The sequence below is a fragment of the Mercenaria mercenaria genome, chromosome 16, assembly GCF_021730395.1.
Source record: "Mercenaria mercenaria strain notata chromosome 16, MADL_Memer_1, whole genome shotgun sequence".
In the NCBI taxonomy this organism is placed as follows: domain Eukaryota; kingdom Metazoa; phylum Mollusca; class Bivalvia; order Venerida; family Veneridae; genus Mercenaria; species Mercenaria mercenaria.
Window position 1 is genome coordinate 37,361,049 of NC_069376.1, and position 18,281 is coordinate 37,379,329.

Consider the following 18,281-nt stretch of genomic DNA (forward strand, 5'->3'; position numbering starts at 1 on the left):
AACAAACAGGGATGAATGCCAAATTTTCAAATTTCAAAGCTCAACATGACCTTGACCTTTAACAAAGAGTTGTGATCACCTATAAACCATCCAGTTAGGTATGCTTGCTTGTTTGTAGGCCTAGTCCTTCTCCAGCTAATTATCAGAAACAACTTTTAGTTTTATAGAGAGTTTGATCCACTGATGATCCCCCCCCCCACCCCCGCCCCTGCAAAAAACCCCCAAAAAAACATTCATTTTAATGACCATAGGCAAGTATCCTCTGAAATTTCAGCTGTTCCAGTCAAAAAAGATTCATCAGATTTTGACCCAAAGATTCAAAAATTTTGACCAAGGAGTTCATAACGTTTTGTCCCAGGGAATCATAACATTTTGACCAATGGAATTATAACATTTTGACAAAGGGATTCATAACATTTTGACCCAGGGGTTCATAACACTTTGACCCAGGGGTTCATAACATTTTGACCCAGTGATTCATAACATTTTGACCCAGGGAATCATAACATTTTGACCCAGGGGTTCATAACATTTTGACCCAGTGATTCATAACATTTTGACCCAGGGGTTCATAACATTTTTACCCAGGGCCAAAATTAAAAATATGTTTGTTTGCTGTCTCCCTACTTACCCGCTTACAATGCTGGGCCTCAAAAGTTTTTATTAGACAATGCTGGTCAATTTTTTTTGAGTTGCGATATGACAAGTGCCACAATTATATTTCAAGTAAGCAAAATAATAAGTAAGAAAGTTTAAATGAATTACATACTTTTATACAACATATACAGATTTGTCTTATTTTTACTGAAGAAATATTCTGTAAGAAATGATCATAATTATATTCTGGTAAAAGTATAATCCCCCCACATTTTGACCGGGCCAGAAGTTCATAACATTTTGACCAGGGATTCATAACATTCTGACCCAGGGGTTCATAACATTTTGACCCATGTGTTCATAACATTTTGACCAAGGGGTTAATAACATTTTGACCCATGTGTTCATAACATTTTGACACAGGAATTAATATAATTTTGACTCAAGTGATATGAGCCCCTGTGGTTCCAACCTAACTTAATGATAGGGCATGTTTGTCAACAAATGGGCCAGTATGTCTGTATTGTGTTTTTCTCTAAATATGTTGCTATGTTTGTATTGTATATTGTGTTTTTCAATAAATAGGCTGGTACTGTATTATGTCTTTCACTAAATGGGCTGGAGTGTCTATATTATGTCTTTCACTAAATGGGCTGATGTGTCTGTATTATGTCCTTCACTAAATGGACTGGTGTGTCTGTATTATGTCTTTCACTAAATGGGCTGATGTGTCTGTATTATGTCTTTCACTAAATGGACTGGTGTGTCTGTATTATGTCTTTCACTAAATGGACTGGTGTGTCTGTATTATGTCTTTCACTAAATGGACTGGTGTGTCTGTATTATGTCTTTCACTAAATGGACTGGTGTGTCTGTATTATGTCTTTCACTAAATGGGCTGGTGTGTCTGTATTATGTCTTTCACTAAATGGGCTGGTGTGTCTGTATTATGTCTTTCACTAAATGGGCTGGTGTGTCTGTATTATGTCTTTCACTAAATGGGCTGGTGTGTCTGTATTATGTCTTTCACTAAATGGACTGGTGTGTCTGTATTATGTCTTTCACTAAATGGGCTGATGTGTCTGTATTATGTCTTTCACTAAATGGGCTGATGTGTCTGTATTATGTCTTTCACTTAATGGACTGGTGTGTCTGTATTATGTCTTTCACTAAATGGACTGGTGTGTCTGTATTATGTCTTTCACTAAATGGACTGGTGTGTCTGTATTATGTCTTTCACTAAATGGACTGGTGTGTCTGTATTATGTCTTTCACTAAATGGGCTGGTGTGTCTGTATTATGTCTTTCACTAAATGGGCTGGTGTGTCTGTATTATGTCTTTCACTAAATGGGCTGGTGTGTCTGTATTATGTCTTTCACTAAATGGGCTGGTGTGTCTGTATTATGTCTTTCACTAAATGGGCTGATGTGTCTGTATTATGTCTTTCACTTAATGGACTGGTGTGTCTGTATTATGTCTTTCACTAAATGGGCTGATGTGTCTGTATTATGTCTTTCACTTAATGGACTGGTGTGTCTGTATTATGTCTTTCACTAAATGGACTGGTGTGTCTGTATTATGTCTTTCACTAAATGGACTGGTGTGTCTGTATTATGTCTTTCACTAAATGGGCTGGTGTGTCTGTATTATGTCTTTCACTAAATGGACTGGTGCGTCTGTATTATGTCTTTCACTAAATGGGCTGGTGTGTCTGTATTATGTTTCTCACTAAATGGGCTGGTGTGTCTGTAATATCTCTTTAACTAAATGGGCTGGTGTGTCTGTATTATGTCTTTCACTAAATGGGCTGGTGTGTCTGTATTATGTCTCTCACTTAATAGGCTGGTGTGTCTGTAATACCGGTATGTCTTTCACTAAATGGGCTGGTGTGTCTGTATTATGTCTCTCACTAAATGGGCTGGTGTGTCTGTATTATGTCTCTCACTAAATAGGCTGGTGTGTCGGTATTACGTTTTTCACTAAATGGGCTGTGTGTCTGTATTATGTCTTTCACTAAATGGGCTGGTGTATGTGTATAATATATCTTTCACTAAATTACTGATATATGTGTATTATGTTGCCACTAAATCAACTGGTATGTCTATGTTTTTCACTAAATGGGCTGGTATGTCTGTATTATGTTTTTCAACAAATTGGCTGATGTTTGTGTATTATGTCTTTCACTAAATAGGTTGGTGTGTCTGTACATATTTTTCACTAAATGGGCTGGTGTGTCTGTATATACTTCTCACTAAATGGGCTGGTGATTCTATATTATGTTTTCTGTTAAATGGGCTTATGTGTCTGTATTCTGTTTTTCGTTAATGTTATAATCTATATTACGCTTTTCACTGAATGGATTGGTGTGTCTGAAATAACAACAACAGGATTGGTACATCTTTGACCTTTCCTTCTTACTTTCCAGATTTTGATGGATGAGAAGACCCCCGTTGCCCCTACATGCATTATTTCAGGCATGAGCCAGAGCATGAGTTACCCACTGACAGTCCATAAAACAGCGGGATGGCTCCCATACACAAACATTAAATTCTTCTGTTTAGTTTTTGAAGGGTTTAATATCAAGCCTGCACATTAGAATATCATATCCAGACCTTCCAGCTTTTGATATAAGAGAAAGACCCTAGATGCCTCTCCAGGCGTTATTTCATCGTCTGCGGGCACATACGTAGAACTACCGACCTCCCGTATGTCACCTGGATGGTTTCCCCACATACAAAATTCTATGCCAGAAGGGAGGTTCAGACCCACATCTGTGAGGAGCAAGTGATTTGAAGTCAGCAAACTTCATCACTCTGCAAGGGAGGCCCCAAAGAATTAAATTAACACCCCAACAAGATTTCTAACATGCAGCAATGAGAGGCAAGAGATTTGGAGTTCGCAACCTTAATCACTATCTCATATTATTATATGTCACGTTTTAATATTTGATTAACATAGTAGGAAGTTATTATTGAATCCATCCTTGTTTTAGAACCTCCTTTGATGGCTCTGACAGCACAAGTTCATGTGAAGTGCTCTTCCAGCCATGAATATTCTGCGTATTTTCTATTTGGACAGTTGCTTTGTCTGTTTTAACATAAAATTAAAAGCTCTATGAAGCTTAATTAAAAGCTCTATGAACCTTCCAAGTACTGCAATAGCAAAACTGGCATCAACGTTTAAGAGAACTGTTCAAATCTTTCATGGTTCTATCAAAACTATCAATACAAAAATATGCTCTTTCTTTTCAATCAAACAAATAGCTCACTTTCAATACTTTGGGCTAATAGTTATTCAATTGTACTCATTAAACACTGGGTGCTTGACGCTGTATCAATTTTTTACTCATAAGGGAATAAAGGCTATATAAACCAGCTCCATACAGCCGATTGATTTTTCATGTTTTGTTCACATTAATATTGGAGAGATTCCCTCATTTTGCATCTATTCAGTGTCTGGGGCCTAAGCAAGGCAAATGGTCAAACATCTACACTTTCATGTTTTATCACACAGCACAGAGTACCAGTAGGTTCATACTATAGCAAAGTTTACTGCCTCAGTGTTTGTGGAGTAAAAAAAAGTCTGACATCCAACCTGCCAAAATGTGTCTTTTTACCATATCTTCATCATTAACTTGATAAGAAAAAACTGTATCCATTTAGCAGTAAGCAAACGTCAGATGCTACCATTCTGCTACCTCTAAACTGCAACCATTTAGCAATAAGCAAATGTCTGATGCCAACTTTCTGTTGTCAATTCACTGCAACCATTTAGCAGTAAGCAAACACCAAATGCCAAAATTCTGCCATCTCTGAACTGTAACCATTTAGCAATAAGCAAATGTATGATGCCAACTTTCTGTTGTCAATTCACTGCAACCATTTAGCAGTAAGCAAACACCAAAGCCAAAATTCTGCCATCTCTAAACTGTAACCATTTAGCAATAAGCAAATGTCTGATGCCAACATTCTGTTGTCGATTCAATGCAACCATTTAGCAGTAAGCAAACATCAGATGCTAAAATTCTGCCATCTCTAAACTGTAACCATTTAGTAGAAGTAAGTAAATGTCTGATGCCAATATTCCTTCATAAATTAACTGTATTTTACCATTTAGCAGTAAGCAAATGTTTGATGCCAGTATTCTTTCATGAATTATCTATAACCATTTAGTAGTAAGCAAATGTCTGATGTGCATAAACTGCAAACATTTAGCAGTAACAAAATGTTTGAAGCCAACATTCTGTCGTCCATAAACTGTGACCGTTTAGTAGTAAAAAATGTCAAATGTCAAGAACCTGTCATCCACAGACTGCAACCATTTAGCAGTAATGAGATGTCTAAAGCCAACATTCTATTGTCTATAAAATGTGACCGATTAAACACGTCAAATGCCAACATTCAGTCAGTAAACTGCAACTATTTAACAGTAATAAGATTGCCATCCATCCATAAATGGTTACCATTTAACTGCTAACAAAAGTTTGATGTGACCTTTCTGAGGTTTTTGGCATTCTAACATTCATAAACCTACTGAGGCCGTAATTAAAAATTTTAGTTTGTAGTAATGTGACCCAAAGTTTTTAGTGTGGGTAGGTAGGTAGGTAGGTAAAAATTTTTTGCATATAATCAAATAGGGGAAAAAATTCATTTGACTGGCCAGAAAAAAAAGTTGGGTCGCAGTGATTTTCACTGGTCGGTTGTGTTACCACGAACAAATGTTTTTTATTGATAGCCTGAGTATTGTTTGTTTGTTTGTTTGTTTTGGGTTTAATGCCGTTTTCAACAGTATTTCAGTCATGTGATAGCCTGAATAATCAATACAGTCAACTAATTCAGACTGTTATGATTTAAAGTCTGTACAACTTGCATTTAAAAAGTAAAACCAATATGTTTGTAACAATAAGGACACTTGTAAATGTGTTCTCCATAATAACATGTTCACAATATTGTATCTATATATGATCAGTGTATGTTATCAGAGCTGCTGTAACAGATGTATGTAAAAGCTTTCCACATATGAGCCGCACCATGAGAAAACCAACATATTGCGTTTGCATCCAGCATTGATCCATGCTGTTAGCTGACGGTTTCTCTGACTGCAATAGGCTTTGAAAGCGAAGCATGGATCCTGACCAGACTGTGCAGATGCGCAGGCTGGTCTCAAATGCACTATGTTGGTTTTCTCATGGTGCGGCTCATATATATTACACATACAAATTAAACCTGGTAATTTCATGTACTTCAAGAGATGTTTGTAAAACATGCATGCCCCCCATGATGGGTAATGTCCTATTTGCAGTCCCATGATCACTATGTCCTTGACCATTGGCCTACTAACCCTCAAAACAATAGAGGTCATTTACTTGATAAGCCTTTAATCCAGCTGTTAAGTTTGAAAGTTCTGGATCATGTGGTTCTCAAGTTATTGGGTGGAAACCGTTCATTCTACCGACTGACGTAAATCAATATAGGGGGAGGCATATTAAGTGTTCAAAACCCTATGTACTTCTCCTGAAGATCAATATTACTCTTCATTTTAAGGTAAAAACCTGTAAATACATTTGTCAATTTGGTGTGACTGTGCCTTCTTCTAGCCAACTGGCATTCCTTTAAGTCATACATGTAGCTCAATCAGCAGCCCAGATGACTACTGCGTACTTGTAAAAACCTGGGATTGCCCAACCAGAGAACGCCTTGATATAGCATTATAGAGAATACAGAAGTTGCCACTTTTCATTACTATACACTACTTTAACCACATATTTTAATTAAAGTTTCAATGGAAAAAAATCATTTGTGATATGGATTAAAACATACATTGCTCCTGTAATGATTTGTCAGTAAATAAAATGTCAATATTTTCATGATAAATAATTCATTCACTCATATCAAATAATTAACAAGTTTACACTGAAGTGCTAAAATGTCACAGTTTTCTAAAACAATCAGTATAAAAAAAAGGTGACCACAAGCTATATTGTTTTAGCAACAAATCTGACAATTATGCATGTAAATAAATGGCAAATGGATTTTAATACTTGTTCTTTAATCTTTAGAAGCAGGCTGATCATGGTCTGCACTATTCGCTATTCAGTCAGTAATTTTTCATTAATCACCCCTTCAAATAATAAATGGTACTGCTCAAATTGAATGATGGACCAGTCCATTTTAGAAATTGAGCAGGGTAGGGTAAAGGTTAAAAAGGCAACAATCCAAATTGTACTGCCTATTTGCGAATACATCCTAACTATTTCATGCTGCTAGTAATAGAAATCAGCCTCAAGAGACAAGAGATATAAATCATAATAACTGGCCTAGAGGTTGTTACATAAATACAGGCCTATTTAGGAGAGGTATAAGAAGCTAGGCAGATCAATATACATATATACATTGTTCAAAGAAAGGCTTGTGTTTCCCCCCAAGTGATTGCAAGATGTACTTTAATTACATGTAAAGAAGAACTTTGCTCACAGTAAACTATTGGGTGCATTTCTGCTGTTTTGAGAGTTCGGCTTTAAAAAAAAACAAAACATGGGGGTATTTCAGCAGTTTTTGAGAAAAGACTGGAGTAATTCTTCTGTTTCTGGAAATTTTGCTCATATAAGGATGGGCGTGTTTCCCCAGTTTTTTTAGAAATTTGCCAATAAACAGCAAATTGCATTTTACAATGTCTTGTGAAAAGTAATTCTGTTTATTGTTTCATAACAGTGAGGACACAGCCTATTTCTATGTCCCCCATTTTTTTTCTTTGAAAAAGGCGAGGGACAACAATGCACAGAAAAGTTTACTCTCTCTCTCTCGATCTTCTTTCAAAGTGGGACTTATAGAGTTAGGTCCATGTTTTGGAGAAAATAGTTTGAACATCACCAAATCATAGAAAGAAAGCATTGTTTTACATGAAAATTAAACAGCATATAAAACATGTATATTCTACAAAACCATTGTCAATTTACTCATATATGTATTGAATTCAAAAAAGGGACTGCATGAAGCGGCCACACTTCAGCGCCTTTAAAAACCACCATTTTTAAAAATCTGTGTCATGTCTTCATTTTGATGCATTTGCAACAATGTACCAGTGTTTAAACTTAACATAACTATGTAAAACATCATTTTTGACAATTGTTTACATTTATTTCTTTACAAATAGCTTTTTTTTTTAAAGGGGGACAACTCCTTTAGATCAGTTTAAATATCCAATTCTATGGGACAGAACAGTAAAACATGTATTGGACAGATAAGCTGTTTGTCAAGATGTTGTTTGTTTACTAGTAATTTCTGTTGTTTTGTGATATATACTGCTAAACTTTAAAACTCAGTAATTTGAATGAAAGAGCAAAGACAGTGAATCATGTTCATCAGACATTAACAGTTACCACTGCATAAAACAGCTAAGGTAATTATTGCTGGCACATGTAAATGAATACTATTTGAAGTACGGATTGTGTATCTAGTTATGAATACTATTTGAAGTACGGATTGTGTATCTAGTTATAGATTGTGTATCTAGTTATGAATACTATCTGAAGTACGGATTGTGTATCTAGTTATGAATACTATCTGAAGTACGGATTGTGTATCTAGTTATGAATACTATCTGAAGTACGGATTGTGTATCTAGTTATGAGTACTATCTGAAGTACGGATTGTGCATCTAGTTATGAATACTACCTGAAGTACGGATTGTGTATCTAGTTATGAATACTATCTGAAGTACGGATTGTGTATCTAGTTATGAGTACTATCTGAAGTACGGATTGTGTATCTAGTTATGAATACTATTTGAAGTATGGATTGTGTATCTAGTTACATTATTAGCAACAACAAAATCTCACAGAATAAAACAGTTCTGTATTTCTTTATTGACTATAACGGATTTTGAGTTGCAATATAACCAATGGTTTCAGTGTTTAAAGTAACCACTGTCCGTATCTTTCATGGGTCTTACAATACAGTTGTAGCTCAATATCTTGAACTTGCTTATCTCGGAATCCTGGCTATGTCGAATACATTTTCAAGTCCTATCCTGACATTCTTACAATTCATTTCTAACAACTTTATCCTGCTTTTTTACAATCATTTTCTATCTTCTTTACAATCTAGTCTTACAATTTTACAACGCTTATCTTTTGACATTCCTTATTTCTCTTTTTTTGCAATATTTATCTCATTTTTCTTAACTTACTTCCTTATTTTTTACCCACTTTTTTACAATCATTACCTCACTTTCTCCAATCCTTGTCTTACATTTAAGATTTTGCAATAAATATCTCACTTTAAACAACTCTTACTTACTGACTGCAATCCTTATCTTAAAATTTTTACAATAATTATCACTTTTAATATCATTTACTTTTTGCCATCCTTTTTATTTTACTTATCACAATCCTTAACTTACTTTCTTGCAATCCTTGTCTCACTTTAAAATGCCACGAAACTAAATGGCATACCGCTGTCTGCCTTTACCTTCTCTGGTGTGCAGTAACCTTAATATTCTCGAGCTTATTATTTTCCTTTTAATCCTACTTTTAAGTGCCTCAGAAATATGGCACAGAATCAAAGATGGCACAGAATCAAATATGGCATACAGTAGAAACAAATACACATAGAATCAATTATAGCATACAATCAATAAGGAAGAGAATTAAATATAGCACAGAATCAAAATATGGTACAGAATCAAATATGGCATAGAATCAAATGAGCAAGAGTTTTCACTGTCCTTACCTTATTTTTGACAGTTACTCTGCCTCCACATCTGGCACAAGATTTCAGGTTACAGTATGTGCATTTATGTCCGACTCCATCTGCAAACTTGGTTTTACGACAGATATCGCATACAGCACCAGTGTCTGCATTGTCTGAACGTTTTGCCTCCTCTCCAACCTTCTCAACTGTCTGTCTGTATGTGTCAAATTCCATTTGCATTTGTCTAAAATAAAGAGAAGGCCACAATGTCATCTATAATATCATATCATATACCATGTTCAAAACAGTACCTAAAAATTGAGGGCTGAGTACAGTAACTGAACCAAGAACAATAATTGATCTGAGAATGAGAATAGTAAATAAACCGAGAATGAGAATATTAGCTGAACTGAGCACGTTAACTGAACCGAGAATGAGAACAGAAACTGAACCGAGAACAAGAACAGTAACTGAACTGAGAACAAGAACAGTAACTGAACCGAGAACAGTGACTGAACAGAGAATGAGAACAGTAACTGAACAGAGAACGAAAACTAACTGAACCGAGAACAAGAACAGTAACTAAACCGAGAACAGTAACTGAACAGAGAACGAGAACAGTAACTGAACTGAGAGTGAGAACATGAACTGAACTGAGAACAACAACAGTAACTGAACAGAGAACAAGAACAGTAGCTGAACCTAGAACAGTAACTGAACAGAAAACGAGAACAGTAACTGAACTGAGAATGACAACAGTAACTGAACAGAGAACGAGAACAGTAACTGAACTGAGAACGACAACAGTAACTGAACAGAGAACAAGAACAGTAACTGAACCTAGAACAGTAACTGAACGGAGAACCAGAACAGTAACTGAACTGAGAACGACAACAGTAACTGAACTGAGAACAAGAACAGTAACTGAACCTAGAACAGTAACTGAACAGAGAACGAGAACAGTAACTGAACTGAGAACAAGAACAGTAACTGAACAGAGAACAAGAACAGTAACTGAACAGAGAACAGTAACTGAACAGAGAACAAGAACAGTAACTGAACAGAGAACAAGAACAGTTACTGAACTGAGAACAGTAACTGAACAGAGAACAAGAACAGTTACTGAACTAAGAACAGTAACTGAACAGAGAACGAGAACAGTAACTTATCAGAACAGAGAACAAGAACAGTAACTGGACTGAGAACAGTAACTGAACTGAGAACAGTAACTGAACCAAGAACAAGAACAGTAACTGAACTGAGAACAGTAACTGAACCGAGAACAAGAACAGTAACTAAACTGAGAACAAGAACACAAACTGATCCAAAAACAGTAACTGAACCGAGAATGAGAACAGTAACTGTGTTAATAAACAACTTTCACAGGATGCACTTTAAGGATTTAAAGACATTTTTCAACAGAACTTCTGTAAATGTACGTAACAGTGGGCAGTTACCGTAACCTAGATTCTCAATCAGTAAGTCTTGCCTGTTCTCTGCCAGTAACTGCAAACTTCTCTACAATTTCTTCTATGAAATCATCATGGAGAACATTTACTCTGCCCGGGGATCGAACTCATGACCCCACAACACCTAGGTCTGCACTCTTCCCACTGACCTAAGCAGACTTAATCTTCGACAAAAATAGATGTGACAAGGTCAATTTTCAGTCACAATAATGGTATTCAGTCACATTTAAGCAACATTTTTCATTTTTTTAAATATTTTGTTAGAAACATAAAGAGCCATTACACAGAGTTAGATCCCTACTAGCAATGTCTTATTTATTACTTTATATGAAATTTTGTAATAAGCCAACTTTAGCTGATATGGAAGTATCTTAGTAACTTTTGATTTTGTCCAAGATTTCCATTGAAAGCAGCATTTTAATAGGCATACATGTTCGAAAAAAAACCTGGTTACCTCCTTTGGCTCTATCTTGCTATCAAATACTGTTCACCTGGTACAATTCCCCTTTCCAATATTATAAGAGACAAGTAGGCAGAGCAAGAAAAAAGACTAATATAGAAAGTAGTGACAGTGGGATGTCAAAGTGGGAAAGTAAGACTGAAATCTAGGTGTACAGACAGGAGAATAAAATCAGATTAAAAAAACCCTTTGGTGCTATAGACTGTAATTGTGTATTTTATATGGTTGCTGATTTAGGCCGTTTCCTTATGCCAAACCTGCATGCACGCTGTTTATGTAGCACATTTCTTTTTGACAAACAAGCCAGCATGCCATATTGAAACTTTGAGAGTTTGTGAGTAAGTTTAGCATGTACACCAATGTGTTAAAAGGAAACTAACAACGCGGCACAATGAAACAATTTATTTCCTGCTGGCACACTCAAACACAATCAAAATAAAAATTCATGTTAGCGCGTTAGCATACAGTCAAAACAAAAGGAAAATATTTTGTTGTTTCGCATTGGTGTGCGGACCATTTACAAAATTTTGTTTCTGCATGTTGGTGCATGCGCCAGTGCGTGACATAACTGAACATTTCATTTCGTTCTGATGCACATACACCAATATGTCAAAGTGAAATCTTTTTAATGGTACACATTCTGTCACTTTCAGGTCCATTCCATGATTCGTTATGTCTCATAGTTAGTACCGTTAAGCTGCATTGGCACATGTGCAATAATGATACGCAAAACTTTCAAAATTTCATTTGAGTACATTGGTGTGTCTGCCTGGACTGCACAATGCCATGTGCTTCAAAAGCAACACACACGTAAATGGCACATAATGAAATGTCCTAACTCAGCAGCAATAATTTTAGCAAGGATTCAAGTGTACACAACTTTTTTGGATGGAAGGTTTTTCCCTGAGGACAAGGCTACTTGAAAAGAATGAAAAATATAATAAATATAATAATTGGCAACTGTATAGCATAGTGCAAATAAATTTGGAAATATCTGAACACTAAAGGGAGATAATTACATTTTTTACAAAAACAAATTTCTGACAGAGATCAAGCTATATATAATGAAGAATTTTGTTGATGAAAAAATACCAAAAAGTGAAGAATATCATAAAATATTGTAAGTGTCTGCATTCTAGCTGCCCGGTAACAGGACAACTAGCTAGCCTATCTGCTTAAGGTTTTTCTAGCTGTCCGGTAACCAATTTATTTAGAATAGTGTAATAAATAAATTTAATTTATCATATTTTGTTTGCAAAACATAGCAATATTTACCTGTACACAAACATTAGGCTTAATTCAGAACAACAATTCCATATATATTTTTAATTTAATTTCTGTTTCTCAACAACAGGTTTGACAACCTTTTATAGGTATACTGGATATAGTCTCACAAACATATAGAGGGTATAGACAATATTTGGAATTTAGTAATCTTGTAACCACGCCATTATAAACAGGCAATACATTTGATGAAGCACAGCAGTAACTAAATTCATTAAAGAGTCTACGTAACCTGGCAGAATGTACACAGAAGTGTGTGAGTAAAAAAAAATTGAAAATCTCTATCTGCTGACTGGAAGTTTAGATTAGTTAAACTATGCATGAGCAAATCTTGGACTGTTAATCAATTATCATATTACATTAGTTTTGCATTTTAAAATATTTTATTGTACAATTTTAACTGGTGATGAACGTTTCCATTATTCTGATTATCTCCCTTTGTCTATTCTGTCCCTATGGACATTCTGTGGCTAGAAATATATAAAGATATTGATAAACCCATAACTGAAACATTCTGCAAGAATTTCAAATATAGAATTCAAAGAAAACACTGATTTTATTGTTTTATTTAAAGTCAGAGTCTTAAAGCCTTAAAAGGGAGTATATAATTAATATACAACCTTTCTTTAAAGAGAATTCCTATAGTTTTTTTCCTTTCATAGAATTTTTTTAAATTCACATAACTGATAGGAAAATTTGTGCTGAAAACAATGAACAAATAAAAACAATAGGTCACCAGGCTTGTTTTTGTGAAAAATTGTTTTGAACACACCCACTGTTGCTGAAACTGCCAGCGATTTTTCAACATTTTCATAATTTTCTGCTTTTTTATAAATACCAACCAAAATATACATCCAGGAAGCAAAATACGGATTTTTCTTTTTGCAGATTTTATTATATACTTATTTGATATCATAGTCGTATTTGTAATACTCTATCCTTACAATAATGGGTACAAATGAAAAACAAATATTGTTTCATATTTACTTTTGTGAACTTTTTTCAATGAAAAATACCCATAGTGAAGAATATTTTTTTTAATTTTGAAAAAACTCTTTCATAGAATTTTTTCTTTTTCTTCTTGTGTATAGATAATTGTATTGTGAGCATAAAAATGGCTAAAAATGTATGGGTCACCAGGCTAAATTTTATGTTAAGACCGCTAGAATACAACACCTGTTCGGACGGAAATGGCGCGAACCTGGCCAAATTGATTACATGTATGTCTGCTAAAAGTTAAAAAAAAGTTTTAAAAATTCCTAATTCTTTCTATAATTGAATACTAAATAATCTGAAAGGTGATATTCTCTTATCAGTACTAAATCAATTATCTTACATTATATGAACAACACTGTCTTTGTACTAAATTGCGATGTGAAAACACAACCACAAAAATAGCAAGATACCTGTCAGGCATGATACTTGTCAATACAACAAAAACCAGTATCAACATTTGATTACTGATATAACTTATCAAAAATGTTATTTCATTCAAAATTCCTCATATTTAAGATTGTCTGTAACATGTTTCAACAAATGTTGACTTCAGTTCAGTTTTCCATAGAAAGTGTCGGCTGCGCAGAAAGATGCACATAAAAAACTATAGGAATTCCCTTTAATTTATGAAATGAGTAAACATTTGAAAAAGAAAACTTTGTATTTCTCTTTAAAAAATGCAGAATTAACACAAAAGTTCAAAATCTCTAAAATCTTAATGTTGAAATTTTACAAAACATTACTGGATGAGTTAGTTTTTTTTAACTCTTATATATTTACAGTTTACAACTAGGGCACTATTAATCTGATTTTAGAAGTCTGACATTCTTATTCAATAACATTATTTCACATGTTTTTTAAGCTGGTCAAAAGGTTAAAATAAGGAGGCTGGCATTATTTTCATACTTGAGGTTGTTTAAAGCATACAAGCATAGGTGCCCCCCCCCATACTCCATGTAAAATCTGCTGGCATTCACAGTTTAGTTAGCAAATCAATATCAAAGGATGTTATTAATAATAACTAAGACAAAAAACTGACATTCCAGGGTCAAAAAATATATATATATATAGTTCTTTGAATAGTTTCATTAAAAAAATATTTAAAAATGCTGCTTCTTTAATTAAATATTCAGACTGTCATTGATCGTCCATGTGCATCTACATCTACATCTACATCTTTCACCCAACCGTCGATTTCCGACTATCACTGGGCGGCGCTGTCAGAGAAACAGTTGTTAAAGAACTGATATGTTACAATGTTAAAAGAATAAAAGCTAAAAAAGACAGTATGCTACAGTTAAAATGGGACAGAGGCAACAGAATTACATACTGACCACCGCCAGCCTCTCTCTAAAGATACTGAGACTGGGGCTAGATTTAACATGAGTTGGTAGGGAGTTCCAGAGTCGGATGGTCCTAGGGAAGTAGGAGTTAGAAAAGTACTGAGTGTGAGACATGGGGATTAAGTAATTTAGGTTTCTAGTTGGAATAAGATGAGATTGGTCGACTGCAACTGTCTGGGTCCTTATTTTATAAAACATTACTAATGAATTGTGTACATATGTGTATATATGAATCATTTACAGACTCATCAATGACTGTGTAAATGATGTACATCCTACATAATGTGGTCCAGATATATCCAAACAACAGAAATCCGTAGTTAACGAATAAGCTCGTAGCACAATCTACAGATCTTACACGATAATTTGACAATCTGTGTACATTCGATAACACCAAAATAAAATCTATTGGACCAAAACTGGTTCGGCGCGTGGGTGGATAGTGGGTAGTAAGGGGGTTGGGAAGATAAGACTTCAATAAGACTCCTGAACACTTAAATATTTAAGTTGTCTAAACACAATTCACCCACATGCCGAACCCCCTCTGGATAGGGCAGATAAAAATTAAAATCCCGATTCGCCAATTTATACTGGTGCACGGTTGCAACGCCTCGCCTACCAAAGGTGATTAAAACATACGTCATCCATTCCTACCATAAAATTAATTTCCCATGCACCGTTAATTGCAAACTCATTATTCTTTATTTCTAGACAAAATAACGTAGGAAGACTAAGAAACTTCCTTATTTAGGCAATAATAAACATTCCCCATTGTGAACCCCAATATTTCCAATATGGCGGACAATTTCCCAGCCATACCGAATCATATCCTGTTCTCTCTCTTCCTCCTCACGTTGGCGCTTTAAAACGTCTTCAATGATCTTCCTTTCCTCTTCCTTCAGATGAGAGAGGTCAGGCATTGGGGGAAGGGACGGTCGTCTGGTCGCAGACATCTTTCAGAGCGATCAAGTCTTTCAGCCCCCGCCAGAGAAAGTAATCAAGTTCTGTCACTGGTTCACTGTTTGACAGCTCGTCTTCATTTCATGGATCCGTCCATTTTCCCAGTCATTTTATTATAAAATCCGATCTACTTCATATTTGTTAACTCCGAAATAAATAAATCCATTACAGAACTATGTTTCTTCCATGATTTTGCTACAATTACACAGGAAATAATGCGATACGACATTGCTGTATACTTGACACATTCAGATTCATTCAGAGTTCGATTGGAGAGGGATGTCACAGATGTTCCAATATTGGAATTTTGTCGTGCCGTACAGCACGCGGCGACCAATGCACTGCGCGCTAATTTACCGCCTTTTAAGGAGGTAGGTTACCTTCATATTTGTATGTGCGCATGTCCAACCGGAAGCTAACGTGACGATTTACGACGACGTTTACGACAAACTAAATGTGTTTGTATATTCATTCTTCTGAAAACAAATCATGAACCTGTCTTCGATCTGATGCTTTATGGCTTAATAATATAGAAATAATGAATAAATTGCCGCAGAAACGCTTCAAAACAATGTTGCCTTAAAATGACGTCACTGACGTCATGACGTTACGTGTCAGTTACCGCGCAAAATTAATAGTTTTTGTTATGAAAGTACGTAATTCTGTGCATTATTTTTTTATTTTAACTATTTTCACATAACCATTATTTGCTGAAATATTTTTATGTGTCTTTTGCTCTGAATAAAAATCAATATTTTGCTTCTTTTATGTAGTTATATTGAAATGTTATGCGGAATGTAAGAAAATGGATGATGGCAACCAATGTTATTTGGAATATAGTTGGGTGAAAGGTTACTTGTTACGGCCATTTTTAAATAAAAAATCTAGCAGTTTGATTTGTAATACCTATTTTTCAGGTTCCGTTGATAATTTGTTACTCATATACTAAAACTAAGATCTAAAATTGTTCAAATTTCGGTAGAAAAATGTGGTTTCTTGAATTGAATTGATTTTACCAAGGAAACGAAGCCCGTGACCTATGTATCTAAATGTAAAATTCAAAAGCGTTGACACTGGTCTATTTAAGAAACACAGCTTCGGCATTTTATTTTCATTTCAACAATATCCGTGAGAATAATAGCAGCATGCTGAACGATTTTTCCATGAAAAATGCCAGACGAGGGGTACTGCTGTAAGTATTCTAAGCTGTGAAATTTGTTTGAATAAATGCAAAAAACACGAAAATATAACTTACGTTAGAAATAATATGTTTTATAGCTACATTAACTAGAAAGATAATCTTATTCAATATTTTTTATAAGAAACTACGACAAAAATCAAGATATAAGCTATTTTAAACATCTCTGTTGCCATGGTTACTTTACACGTTAAGGAAAATAGGGTACCATGTAAAGTGCTTGGTATTTTGCTAATAATATTACCCAAATATTCAATGTTGGTCATTAACAGAATGGCACTGAAGCCGTCGAAAACCCCTATTTTCATACATAGTTGTTTAAAAATGAGAGAAAATGCGTTACCATGGAAACACGAGCCCCGCGACATATACATTTTAAACTTTTATTACAAAGATAACGTGAATACTAGTAAAATTATCAATTATGCAGACTTCTACGGATATCAATGAAAATAAAATACACTGAAAAGTGTTAAATATCCGTATTTTCCTTCTTCTTTCAATATGAAATACCTTTGGAGGGTCATGTTCTTCAAACCTGGATAGAAATTGAACTTGAAGGGACAGAGACAAACGAAATTGAGATTATAGCAGTTAAAACTTCATATTACACGAAATACAAAAATGTGCTGCGGTTCAACTAATTTGAATTTACCCTTGTAACAAGGTAACCTACCTCCTTAACAATGAAAAGAGCGGTAATTTATGCTGGTGACATTTGGAACCTTATCGTGTATAATTCTTCGAATATTTTCTTTAATAACATACGTGTAATGGTATAAACACAAAGCTTAAATTTAATATACATAGGCTGAACTATCATTATTTCGAGACAGGTAGTTCTAGTGATAATAATAATGCTAAATTGCAAGCAATAAGCATTCTATATGCTAAGTAAATGCATCTGCTGAGAATGATGTAGATAGCAAATTAAACAGCCTTTTTTAGAAGCAACTAATGTAATGTTGATCATTGTTTTTTGTATCATTTTGAAATTCTTAGTCCGTATATTTAAGCTTAAAACTACCCTGTCGTTACCTTAATAAGCACATCAACCAATAACACCACATCTAGTATACTGTGTCCATCAAATGCGTATACATACGTTTAGTGTTCCGTAATGCTTTTAATTTTATGTTACATTTACTACAGATAAAGCAGTTACCCAAACTAGACATTTATGAGAAACAGTTGAGATGAAAAACACAGAAAATACGAAATATCTATAAATTAATACGTTAAGCCGCAATTATAAAAAGCCGTCGTGACGTTTGCAGGTTTTA

At 34.7% G+C, this 18,281-nt stretch overlaps 1 protein-coding gene across 2 annotated transcripts in view; it reads right to left on the reverse strand.

The window, feature by feature from the left end:
- LOC123540230 (regulating synaptic membrane exocytosis protein 1-like) overlaps positions 1-16,048 on the reverse strand; it is a 96,573-nt gene extending 80,525 nt beyond the window's left edge. For both annotated transcript variants that reach the window (XM_053526747.1, XM_045325067.2), the window contains exons 1-2: positions 15,660-16,048; positions 9,328-9,532 (exon numbers count right to left, since the gene is read on the reverse strand). In XM_053526747.1, the coding sequence (XP_053382722.1) occupies positions 9,328-9,532; positions 15,660-15,793 (339 nt within the window). In that variant the 5' untranslated portion in view covers positions 15,794-16,048. The remainder of the gene's footprint in view (positions 1-9,327; positions 9,533-15,659) is intronic.
- Positions 16,049-18,281: the final 2,233 nt, after the last annotated feature.